Source organism: Bos indicus, chromosome X (genome assembly GCF_029378745.1).
Source record: "Bos indicus isolate NIAB-ARS_2022 breed Sahiwal x Tharparkar chromosome X, NIAB-ARS_B.indTharparkar_mat_pri_1.0, whole genome shotgun sequence".
Lineage (NCBI taxonomy): Eukaryota > Metazoa > Chordata > Mammalia > Artiodactyla > Bovidae > Bos > Bos indicus.
The window spans coordinates 14698015-14710980 of record NC_091789.1 but is presented as its reverse complement, the minus strand read 5'-3'; the positions used below and the strand labels follow the sequence as shown (position 1 = coordinate 14710980).

The following is a 12966-nucleotide window of genomic DNA, read 5'->3' as shown; positions in this document are numbered from 1 at the left end:
CCAGCCCAGCGTTTCTCATGATGTACTCTGTGTAGAAGTTAAAGAAGCAGGGTGACAATATTCAGCCTTGATGTACTCCTTTTCCTATTTGGAACCAGTCTGTTGTTCCATGTCCAGTTCGAACTGTTGCTTCCTGACCTGCATACAGGTTTCTCAAGAGGCAGGTCAGGTGGTCTGGTATTCCCATCCTTTTCAGAATTCTCCACAGTTTATTGTGATCCACACAGTCAAAGCCTTTAGCATAATCAATAAAGCAGAAATGGATGTTTTTTCTGGAACTCTCATGCTTTTTCAGTGATCCAGTGGATATTGGCAATTTGATCTTTGGTTCCTCTGCCTTTTCTAAAACCAGCTTGAACATCTGGAAGTTCACAGTTCCCGTATTGCTGAAGCCTGGCTTGGATAATTTTGAGCATTACTTTATTAGTGTGTGAGAGGAATGCCATTGTGTGGTAGTTTGAGCATTCTTTGGCATTGCCTTTCTTTAGGATTGGAATGAAAACTGACCTTTTCCAGTCACATGGCCACTGCTGAGTTTTTCAGATTTGCTGGCATATTTAATGCAGCACTTTCACAGCAGCATATTTCAAGGTTTGAAATAGCTCAACTGGAATTCCATCACCTCCACTAGCTTTGTTCATAGTGATGCTTTCTAAGGCCCACTTGACTTCACATTCTAGGATGTCTGGCTGTAGGTGAGTAATCACACCATCGTGATTATCTGGGTCATGAAGATCTTTTTTGTATAGTTCTTCTGTGTATTCTTGCCATCTCTTCTTAATATCTTCTGCTTCTGTTAGGTCCATACATTTTCTGTCCTTTATCGAGCCCATCCTTGCATGAAATGTTCCCTTGGTATCTCTAATTTTCTTGAAGAGATCTCTAGTCTTTCCCATTCTATTGTTTTCCTCTATTTCTTTGCATTGATCGCTGAGGAAGGCTTTCATAGCTCTCCTTGCTATTCTTTAGAACTCTGCATTCAGATGCTTATATCTTTCCTTTTCTCCTTTGCTTTTCACTTCTCTTCTTTTCACAGCTATTTGTAAGGCCTCCCCAGACAGCCATTTTGCTTTTTTCATTTATTTTCCATGGGGATGGACTTGATCCCTGTCTCCTGTACAATGTCACAAACCTCCGTCCATAATTCATCAGGCTCTCTGTTTATCAGATCTAGTCCCTTAAATCTATTTCTCACTTCCACTGTATAATCATAAGGGATTTGATTTAGGTCATACCTGAATGGTCCAGTGGTTTTCCCTACTTTCTTCAATTTAAGTCTGAATTTGGCAATAAGGAGTTCATGATCTGAGCCACAGTCAGTCCCGGTCTTGTTTTTGCTGACTGTATAGAGCTTCTCCATCTTTGGCTGCAAAGAATATAATCAATCTGATTTCGGTGTTGACCATCTGGTGATGTCCATGTGTAGAGTCTTCTCTTGTGTTGTTGGAAGTGGGTGTTTGCTATGACCAATGCATTCTCTTGGCAAAACTCGATTAGTCTTTGCCTTGCTTCATTCCGTACTCCAAATTTGCCTGTTACTCCAGGTGTTTCTTGACTTCCTACTTTTGCATTCCAGTCCCCTAGAATGAAAAGGACATCTTTTTTGGGTGTGAGTTCTAAAAGGTCTTGTAGGTCTTCATAGAACTGTTCAACTTCAGCTTCTTCAGCGTTACTGGTTGGGGCATAGGCTTAGATTACCGTGATATTGAATGGTTTGCCTTGGAAATGAACAGAGATCATTCTGTTGTTTTTGAGATTGCATCCAAGTGCTGCATTTTGGACTCTTTTGTTGACCATGATGGCTACTCCATTTCTTCTAAGGGATTCCTGCCCACAGTAGTAGATATAATGGTCATCTGAGTTAAATTCACCCATTCCAGTCCATTTTAGTTCTCCGATTCCTAGACTGTCAACGTTCACTCTTGCCATCTCCTGTTTGAACACTTCCAATTTGCCTTGGTTCATGGACCTAACATTCCAGGTTCCTATGCAATATTGCTCTTTACAGCATCGGACCTTGTTTCTATTACCAGTCACATCCACAACTGGGTATTGTTTTTGCTTTGGCTCCATCCCTTCATTCTTTTGGAGTTATTTCTCCACTGATATCCAGTAGCATATTGGGCCCTTACCGACCTGGGGAGTTCCTCATTCAGTATCCTATCATTTTGCCTTTTTATACTGTTCATGGGGTTCTCAAGAATACTGAGGTGGTTTGCCATTCCCTTCTCCAGTGGACCACATTCTGTCAGATCTCTCCACCATGACCCGCCCATCTTGGGTTGCCCCACGGGCATGGCTTAGTTTCATTGAGTTAGACAAGGCTGTGGTCAGTGTGATCAGATTGGCTAGTTTTCTGTAATTATGGTTTCAGTGTGTCTGCCCTCTGATGCCGTCTCGCAATACCTACCCTCTTACTTGGGTTTCTCTTACCTTGGTCGTGGGGTATCTCTTCACGGCTGCTCCAGCAAAGCGCAGCCACTGCTCCTTACCTTGGACGAGGGGTATCTCCTCAGGGCCACCCCTCCTGACCTTGAACGGCTGGGACACACTGCACAGAAGCACACCGGCTGCCACGCACTGCGCAGAAGCCTGGCCATGAGGACCCACCCCTCGCCCAAGGTCAGGGGCAGCAACCGAGAGCACCAGGCTTCGACGGCGCAGGAGCAGCCGAGAGGAGCTGCCCCACATCCGAGGTCAGGGGCAGCAGCCGAGACGAGCTACCCGACGCCTGAGCTCAGGGGCGGTGGCCAGGAGGAGCAATCCCACGTCCAAGGAGCTGCGGCTGCGCGGGCCCAGGAGGGCCGAGAGGAGCTACTCCACGTTCAAGACTTGTGGTAGGACTTTAGAAAGCCACAGATTGGTAATTAGGAAACCTGGGTTCTATAGTAGCAAATAACGATAACCCTGTAATAACTACAATTTATTGGGAGTCTATCTAGTACTAGGCATTGTACCACATTGTAGTAGAGGTAGTAGATTATTGATTATCCTACAATATCCCTTGTAAGGTAGGGGACAGTATCTCTATTTTAAGATGAAAAAACAAAGTTATCAGAGGTTATATAATTTTCCCAAGATTATACAGTAGTTTGATAAATCTTAATCATAATTTAGGTTTAAATCCAGGTTTCATTGCTCCAAATTCATGTTCCTTCTCTTTCTGTCTGACGTGGTGACCTTGAGTAAGTCACCCAACCTCAGTCAGCTAAGGTTTTTTCCCTGTAATATTAGAAGCTTAGGCCAAGTCAGTGGTTTTCAACTAGAGCTGTACATCAGAGTTGCCTGAGGAGGTGTAAAAAAAAAAATAATGCACAGGCTGCACCCCAGATTCACTAAATCAGACTCATCTGAGTGAAACCTAGGCATTGTTTGTTTGACTCCCAAGTTGATTCCAATGTGCTGCCAGAGTTGAGAATCACTGACAGTGATGTCTAGAATCTTTTCCAATTACTAAAAACTCAGAAGTTAAAGTCTCAAGAGATTCTGGACATTTTCCTTTTTGACTAAAACTAACCTCTCCAGCGTAGATGACTAAGACATTTCAGATTCCTTTTCACTAAATTATCTTCTTTTTCCCTTTATACTTCTCCTATGGAACAAAAAAAAAGGAGTGGGTTCTTGAAATTACAGACATTTAAAATTTTAAGAGAAATTTTGCAGTTTCCCAGAATACCTCCACCCCTTTTATTGACTAAATAGAAGGGGAAAGGGCACCATGAGAATTTGATTATTCTGACCCATACTAAGAGGACAGACAGTGGTAGCAAAATGAGGAAGTTTAAGATGCTAATAACTGAGGCAGCTCTCAAATCATCTGCTTGCCAACTTGGATAAGAGTCAGGTGGGGGCCTTGGCCTAGTCTGCAAGTGAGACTCATTTATTTTTGCATGTGAACTGTAATCACTTGTTGTTGAGCTCTCCAAATCTTGAGCTGGGAGAATTATTTTTAAGAGCTGAATGGGAAGAATGGATAACACAAAATAAATCCTTGCAGATACAAAACCAACACTAGAAAACCGTTGACCATCATGCTTTGTTTTGTTGGGCTATAAACTGTAGAGTTTTGCTTGGAAAATGCTTTGATAGATATAAATAGCAACACGGAGCTGGCGGATACAAAAGGCTTTATGTATAAGATAAGTGAGTAGAAAGCACATTTTTAAAGCAGACGGAGAATCGTCTAATTAAGTAGATTTTTAATAACTCTCTACAGCCAAATTTATCTAATTTTATTTAATGATTTCCCAGACAAGCTTACTTTTCCTCTAAATGCTTCATGATTGGACTTCACCTCTCCAGCAAAGAATCAGAGGAAGAGTTTACTGGAATCAGAAAACAAAAAACCTGAAAAGGATGGTCTGTACACTGGCTGACTCTGTCAAGCCAATTATTCCAATGGCTTGAAATATTTTTGTAACTGTTCACCTCTTTACTGTCAAATTCACCCCAAAACAGTTCTTTCAGTAAACATGAACAGAATACAATGACCACAAACTTTACAAACAAATCCTTGTCTCAAGGACCCAGGTTCTAAGAATTCCCTAAAATAAGAGTTTAAACCCAGTGGGATGTCTTTCCACTAACTGTCTTCTTTAGGAAAATGACTGAAAATTGGACTGGGTTGTCACAACAAAAGTAAAGAACAAAATCAAAGAACATATGACGGGGCTGATGGGGCTGAGTCTTTATCCTATATATATATATATATATATATATATATATATATATATATATATATCATAGTCACCAAATCATTGAATAACATAAATCTCAGGTTCATGCAACCAATTTGCTATGAAACCGAGATGAGCATCTTAGAGGCCACATGCTTCTGGGACTCGAAAGCAAAAGTGTGATGGGGACAGTAGGGTTATCTCTGGGACTTGTTAAGTTTCTAAGAGGTCTGTCCCAAGCAAACATTTTAATTTCAAATGCTTTTGCACTTACACTTAGATCTTCCACCTCCTGCAACCCGAGAACGACCACCAGGATGCAAAACAGTATTTGTGGGCGGCCTGCCTGAAAATGGGACAGAGCAGATCATCGTGGAGGTATTTGAGCAGTGTGGAGAGATCATTGCTATTCGGAAGAGCAAAAAAAATTTCTGTCACATTCGCTTTGCTGAGGAGTACATGGTGGATAAAGCCCTTTATCTTTCTGGTAGGTGTTTAGTCATGAGGACTGTGCCCACCAGGTATGACACAGAGACTGGGGATCAGTGTGTTTGCATCTGTGGCAGCTAAAGTGAAAAAGTGCAAGTGACAGTTGCTCAGTCGTGCCCAGCTCTTTGCGACTCCATGGACTATCCAGGCCAGAATACTGGAGTGGGTAGCCTTTTGCTTCTCCAGGGGATCTTCCCAACTCAGGGATCGAACCCAGGTGATTGGGCTTAATGGCAACCCCTACCTTCATAGATGAAAAATGTATGTTACAGCCCAGTATGTTCCTTTAAAGTTCCCATGTAGTGCCAGTTGCCATGTTCAGTCACTTCAGTCAGGTCCAACTTTTTAGGACCCCATGGACTATAGCCCACCAGACTCCTCTGTCCATGGGATTTCTCCAGGCAAGAATACTGGAGTGGGTAACCATGCCATCCTCCAGGGGATCTTCCCAACCTGGGGATTGAATCCCCATCTCCTGTGTCTCCTGCATTGCAGGTAGATTCTTTATCACTGAGCCACTGGAGAAGCCCCAGTTGCCATGGGATAACTCCAAAACTCCTTACTTGTAACATTAAAGGCCTTGATTATCTGTTTTTCCTGTCACCATTAACTCCTAATCCTTCCTTTCCATACTATGTCCTAACCACACACTAAACTAATTCTAGTTCCCAGAATGGTGTTTTTTGCCTTTTCCTCTGACTAGAATTACATTTCCCACCCCACCCACCATACATACATCTTCATAGTCTAGAGCTCCAGCTCAATCACAACCTCTTCTGGAAAGCCTTCCCTGACCTCTCTCCCCACTCTGCACCAGGCTGGTTTGGGCACCCCTTCCTCAGAGCTTCCCCCACACCTGGTTCTTCCTCCTGACAGACACCTGTAATACCACATGAGAACTTTCTCTCTCCACTTCTGTCTCCTGCAACAAAGCATGAACTCCTTAGGGGAAAGACTATGTCTTCCATAACTTTAAAACCCCAGCATCTAGCACATAACCCTGGTACCAAAGTAGATGTTCAACAGTAACTATGGAAGTCAGCTAGTTATCAAATATTAATTGGCTGATAGAATGCTAGATGGCCGAGGAGATGGCAAAGACCGAGGCACATCTTGCCATCAAGAATATTACACTCTGAAGATGGCAAAATATGATACATATAAACAAAACATATCAGGTACCAATAAATGCTAAGAAGAAGATAAAAACAGCTAACACACCTGGGGTTGCTAGGAAAACAAGCATTCTCTGACATTTGAATTGAGATTTGAACAATATGAAGGAGATTGCCATGCAAACACCTGTGGGAAGAGCGTTCCAAAATAAGGAAGAGCAAGTCAAAGACCCTGAGATGAAAATGGACTTGGTGTGTATAAGCAGAGGAGAGAAGGTAAGCATGATTGGAGCCCATTAAATGAAGGAGAAGCAGCGACAGGAAATGAAGTCTGAGAGGTAAACACAAGAAAACTGTGTTGGGCCTTTAATCTTTACCAGCATACCTCATTTTATCACACTTTGTATTATTGTGCTTTGGAGATACTGTGTTTTTTACAAATTGAAGTTTTGTGGTAACCCTGCATTGAGCAAGTCTGTCAAAGCCATTTTCCCAACAGCATTTGGTCATTTCGTGTCTCTGTGTTACATTTTTGTAATTCTTGGAAAATTTAAAACTTTTTCATTATTTGTTTTGATAATCTGTGATCTTTGATATTATTATTGTCATTGTTTTTGGGTGCCACATATAAGATGTACCCCAGTAAGATGGCGATCCTAACTGATAAATGTGTGTGTTCTGACTGGTTGTTCGCCAATCTCTCTCCCTCTCCTTGGGCCTCCCTATTTCCTGAGATACAACAATATTGAAATTAGACCAGTTAATAACCCTACAATGGCCTCTATGTGTTCAAGTGAAAGGAAGAGTCTCTCACTTTAAATCAAAAGTTAGAAGTGATTAAGCTTAGTGAGGAACGCATGTTGAAAACTCGGATAGGTGAAAAGCTAAACTTCTCATCCCAAACAGTTAGCCAAGTTGTGTATGAAAGGTAAAGTTCTTAAAGGAAATTGAAAGTACTACGTCAGTGAACACACAAGTGATAAGAAAGTGAAACAGATTTGTTGCTGATATGAAGAGTTTTGTCTGGATAGATCAGACCAGCCGTGACATTCCCTTAAGCCAACGCCTAGCCCAGAGCAAGGTCCTAATTCTCTTCAATCCTGTGGAGGCTGAGAGAAGTGAGGAAGCTGTAGAAGAAAAACTTGAAGCCAGCAGAAGTTGATTCATAAGGTTTAAAGAAAGGAGCCATCTCCATCACATAAAACTGCACAGAGAAGCAGCAAGGGCTGATGTACAAGCTACAGCAAGTTATCCAGAAGATCGAGCAAAAATCATTAATGAAGGTGACTACAGTAAGCGACAGATTTTCAATGGAGATGAAACAGCCATCTATTGGAAGAAGATGACATGTAGGAATTTCACAGCTAGAGAGGAGAGCTCAATGCCTGTGTTCAAAGCTTCAGAGGACAGACTGGCTCTCTTGTTATGGGCTAATGCAGCTGGCAACTTTCAAGTGAAGCAAATTCTCATTTACCATTCTGAAACTCCTAGGTCCCTTAAGAATTATGCTAATTCTACTCTTCCTGTGCTCTATAAATGGAACAACAAAGCCTAGATGACAGCACGTCTGTTTAGCAACATGGTTTACTGAATAGTTTAAGCCCACTACTCAGACTGACTGGTCAGAGAAAAAGAAAAGATTCCTTTCAAAATGTTACTGCTCATTGACAGTGCATCTGGTCATGCAAGAGCTCTGATGGCTGTTAATGTTTTCATGCCTGCTAACACAGCAGCCATTCTCTGTAGCCCATGGATCAGAGTCATTTCAGTTTTCCAGTGTTATTATTTAAGAAATACAATGAATAAGGTTATAGCTACCATAGATAGTGATTCCTCTGATGGATCTGGGAACAGTCAATTGAAAACCTTCTAGAAAAGACTCACCATTCTAGATGCCATTAAGAACATTTGTGATGGGAAGAGGTCAAATACCAACATTCCCAGGAGTTGGGAAGAAGTTGATTCTAACCCTCAAGGATGACTCTAAGGGGCTCAAGACCTTGGTGGAAGAAGTAACTGCAGATGTGGTGGAAATAGCAAGAGAACTAGAATTAGAACTGGAGCCTGAAGATGTGACTGAATTACTCTAATCTTAATGATAAAACTGTAATGCGTGAGGAGTTGCTTCTTAGAGATGTGCACAGAAAGTGGTTTCATGACATAGAATCTACTCCTGGTAAAGATGCTATGGAGACTGTTGAAATGACAACAGAAGATTTAGAATATTACACAAACTTAGTTGTTTAAACCAGCGGCAGGGTTTGAGAGGATTGGCTCCAACTTTGAAAGAAGTTCTACTGTGAGTAAAATTCTATCAGACAGCACTGCATGCTACTGAGAATGGATGAAGCAAACGTCATTATTGTTTTAAATTTTAAGAAACTGCCACAGCCACGTCAACCTTCAGAAACCACCACCTTGGTCAGTCAGCAGCCATCAACGTCAAGGCGAGACCCTCCACCAGCAAAAAAATTACAACTCACAGAAGGCTCAGATGATGGCTGGCATTTTTTAGCAATAAAGTATTGTAATTAGGTTATTTACATTTTTAGGCATAATACTATTGCACACTTCTTAGACTATAGTGCAGTGTAAGCATAACTTCTATAGGCACTGGGAAATCAAAAATTATGTATCACTCACTTTATTGTGATGTTCACTTCATGGTGGTAGCCTGGAACTGAATCTAAAATATCTCCAAGGTATGCCTGTAGTAAAGTTTATTATTCTGGGTACAACAGGAAGCCATTGAGGGATTTTTAAGGATAGAGTGACATGATCCGGTATACATTTTAGAAATATCACTTCTAAAGTGATAGATTGATGTAAAGGATGGACTGAAGGGTATGGAGAATGCTGGTGACTGGTGGTTAGGTAGCTAACTATAGTATCAGTCTAATCCAGAACTGATAGTGGCTTATATACTGTGGTAGTTGGAGTGGAGATAGTAAGAACTAGTCTGCATAAAGTCACTTGTTTCTGGTGAGGAGACTGAGGTGATTGGAACTGGAAGCTCCAATACTTTGGTCACCTGATGTGAAGAGCCAACTCATTGGAAAAGATCCTGATGCTAGCAAAGATTGAAGGCAAGAAGAGAAGGGTGTGACAGAGGATAAGATGGCTGGATAGCATCACCGACTCAGTGGACATGAATCTGAGCAAACTCTAGGAGATAGTGAAGGACAGGGTAGCCTGGTGGGCTGTAGTCCATGGGGTGGCAAAGAGTTGGACATAACTGAGCAACTGAACAACAACTCTTAAATATTATAAAATGAAGCCCTTTGCTTTTTAGGGTGGTTTCAAGATAAAGTTTCATGGTCAATCTTTTACTTAACTTGAATTATTATTCATTATGGGGCAGTGGACAGATAAAACTGAAGGCAGAAGATGAAGTAATTGGAAAGGGCATAGAACCATTAACTACTTCCTTGCCTAAGGGTTAACAGTTTGGAAGAATTGGGTCCAAGTGCTACAGAATCTTCATTCATGTAACAGGCACTTGTTGGACGTCTCTTTGTGTAAGCTATTGTGCTAAATGTTGTGCAGGATAGAAAACAGGTAAAACCTAGTTCTTCCCCTTAATGAATCTAAGGTTAGCGTGAAGTCTTACATTCATTTATCAAAGAATCATTGAGCACCAGTTAGTATCTAACTGCTCCTGCTAAGTTGCTTCAGTCGTGTCCAACTCTGTGTGACCCCATGGACTGCAGCATACCAGGCTCCTCCGTCCATGGGATTTTCCAGGCAAGAGTACTGGAGTAGGGTGCCATTGCCTTCTCCGACCTATTGCAATAGGCCAAAGAAAAAGTAATGAGTGTTGGAAAAAGTAGGCTGGTAACACAGGAGAAGTGAGGAGGCAGATGTAGAATGCTCTTTTTACATTTGCTAAGTGCTGTAAAATCCAACTCCTGGAGATTTAACAGCACTTAGCAATGATAACAGAGCATTCCACAATAGACTATTTTAATAAGAACTTAAAGGTCTTGAAAAGCCCTGAACAGTTGTACATAAAAGACGACATGCTGCTCAGGAGGCATCCATCTAAACACTGAAATCAGCTCTCTGGTAACAGCCACCTGGAAACATTCTGATGGCTGCCAAAGGAAAGAAGATTGCAATCACCGATGTGAAAACAACTAATTTTTCCCTTTAAATTTGAACCTGCTCCTTGAAAGTTTAAAAGTGCTAGAAAATGCCTGAATTGGATGGCTGTTCTCCCACATCGTAAAAGAAAGAAATTTAAACAAACAAAAATCCCTTAGAAAAGGGGCTGGAGCGTTCCCCTCTGTCTCCAGGCAATACGCTGGGGAAATCGCAGTAATCACTTCATTTGGTTCTTGTCTCTTAGTGATCTCTGTCTTCAATACCTAATGTCCAGAGTCTTAAAAACCATTGTTTCATATATTTTGTCCATATTTTTAGTGGTTTAAGGCAGGAGTTACTCTGCAAGCTTGTGCTGAGAATGAAATGAGATAAATGTGTGTGGAAGCACCTAGCTAAGCTTTTGAAACTTAAAAGGCTAATAAAAACAGTAATTTAAAAAAGTTTTTTTTGTTGAGAGATTTAACTTGGGTGCTAAAGCTGCGACCAAAAATGGAGGTGGGGACTTGAATCCTGGTTTTATGAATCCCAGTCCCATACCAGTATACTATAAGCATGCACGTGCTAAGTTGCTTCAGTCGTGTCTGACTCTTTGTGACCCTATGGTCTGTAGCTCTCCAGGGTTGTCTGTCCATGGGATTTCCCAGGCAAGAATACTAGAGTGGGTTGCCATTTTCTCCTCCAGAGGGTCTTCCTGACCCAGGGATCGAACCCCGGTCTCCTGCATTGCAGGCAGATTCTTTACTGCTGAGCCACCAGGGAAGCCCAGTATAAACACACTACCTCTTTTTTTGGGTAAGGATTCCAAATTATATGTCGGCTGGATAATATACCACTTTCCATCATTTCTATTCTGCACCCTCCCACCCCACTCCCTCAAATGGTTATGAATCACCAACTATGTCTAGGAAACAATATGGGGGATTGAAATGTCAACCTGATACATTGAAATTTTATCAAGTTTTTTTGGTGGTATGACTGACACTGTTGAAGTTATCCAAAGACAGTAGAGTTTGAAGCCAGCTTTTTCATTCTTCCCAGCCCATGGTGCCATATAAGGCTTATTCTTGATACTGTTACCCACAGAGCCTCCCTCTGTCACAAGTAAAGTGGCAGATGGAGCAATCTTGGACTATATTATATTTTATGTGGCTTCCCAGGTGGCTCAGTGGGTAAAGAATCTGCCTGCAATGCAGGAGACCCGGGTTCGATCCCTGGGTTGGGAAGAGCCTGGAGGTGAGTATGGCAACCCACTCCAGTATTCTTGCCTGGGAAATCTCATGGACAGAGGAACCTGGCGGGTTACAGTCAATAGACTCGCAAAGAGACATGACTGAGCACAGACGCCAACTATGAAATAATAAACTTTTATCAGAGACAGAGAGTATAATCCAAGCGGGTAGTGTTCCCCTTGTAGTACTGGGGAGAGAATTTGGAGTTATGTGGCCAACTGAAACCACTGCGATTGCATTTGAAGGACGCAACTTGGAAAGCCACTCACTCACTGGGCTGCTCTTGTGCTCCTCTCTCTCCCTCTTGTGCACTTAGGTTACCGCATTCGCCTGGGCTCTAGCACTGACAAAAAAGACACAGGCCGGCTTCACGTTGATTTTGCACAGGCTCGAGATGATCTGTATGAGTGGGAATGCAAACAACGGATGCTAGCAAGAGAGGAACGCCACCGCAGAAGGATGGAAGAGGAAAGGTTGCGCCCACCATCCCCACCTCCAGTGGTCCACTATTCTGACCATGAATGCAGCATTGTTGCTGAAAAACTAAAAGGTAAGTGAAACATTTGAGCTTGGTGATTAGCTCTCTTCTTTGGAGAAATTTAATAAATGTCTTTGTATTGTTGGCAGTTATCCTCGAATTTCCCACTGACAGATTCTAGGCATTTCTTGTGTTGAAGCCTTGCAGATAGAGAGGTGTACCCAGTAATTCAAGAGCCAAAGAATCTGTCCCTCCCACTTGTGTCTCTGATCCTTCACTGTTTCAAGTGATGTTACTTTTTCTCTCCATACATCAGGTGATTAGGAAGAAACAGGTTTTTCCCACTTTTCCACATCAGAGAATTTTAGCTGTGATCCATGACTGGAGACCTGTAAGCACCCCCACCCCCTTTCCTTGTGGATAGCAAGTTAGCTTTGAATTCTAAATCAGAATAAATCAAGATGGTAGAACTTGTCGTGACCTCAGGAAACTCTGGTAAAATTCCATTTTATAGATGAAAATTGGAGGGCCATGCATCTAAGGACAGTGTATGTCCTTAGATTACCCTGGTGGCACAGAGGTTAAAGTGTCTGCTTGCAATGTGGGAGACCTGGGTTCAATCTCTGGGTCGGGAAGATCCCCTGGAAAAGGAAATAACAACCCACTCCAGTATTCTTGCTTGGAGAATCCCATGGACGGAGGAGCTTGGTAGACTACAGTTTGTGGGTCGCAAAGAGTCGGACACAACTGAGCGACTTCACTTTTACTTTCACTTTAGCTACCACCAAATAAAAGAATTTCTTGAATCACAAAATGGTCAATTTATTTCACACAGTAACTATAGAGACTTTTAGACATTGGTAAATCAAACTGCT

The 12966-nt window shown here is 42.0% G+C and overlaps 1 protein-coding gene across 14 annotated transcripts in view; it reads left to right on the top strand.

Annotated features, from left to right (window-relative positions):
- ENOX2 (ecto-NOX disulfide-thiol exchanger 2) overlaps positions 1–12966 on the top strand; it is a 287975-nt gene that overhangs the window by 225083 nt on the left and 49926 nt on the right. For all 14 annotated transcript variants that reach the window (XR_011565163.1, XM_070783673.1, XM_070783668.1 and 11 more), the window contains 2 exons: positions 4957–5163; positions 11930–12163. Coding sequence is in view for 13 of the 14 variants with exons in the window: in XM_070783673.1 (XP_070639774.1) it covers positions 4957–5163; positions 11930–12163 (441 nt within the window). In the remaining variant the exon portion in view is untranslated. The remainder of the gene's footprint in view (positions 1–4956; positions 5164–11929; positions 12164–12966) is intronic.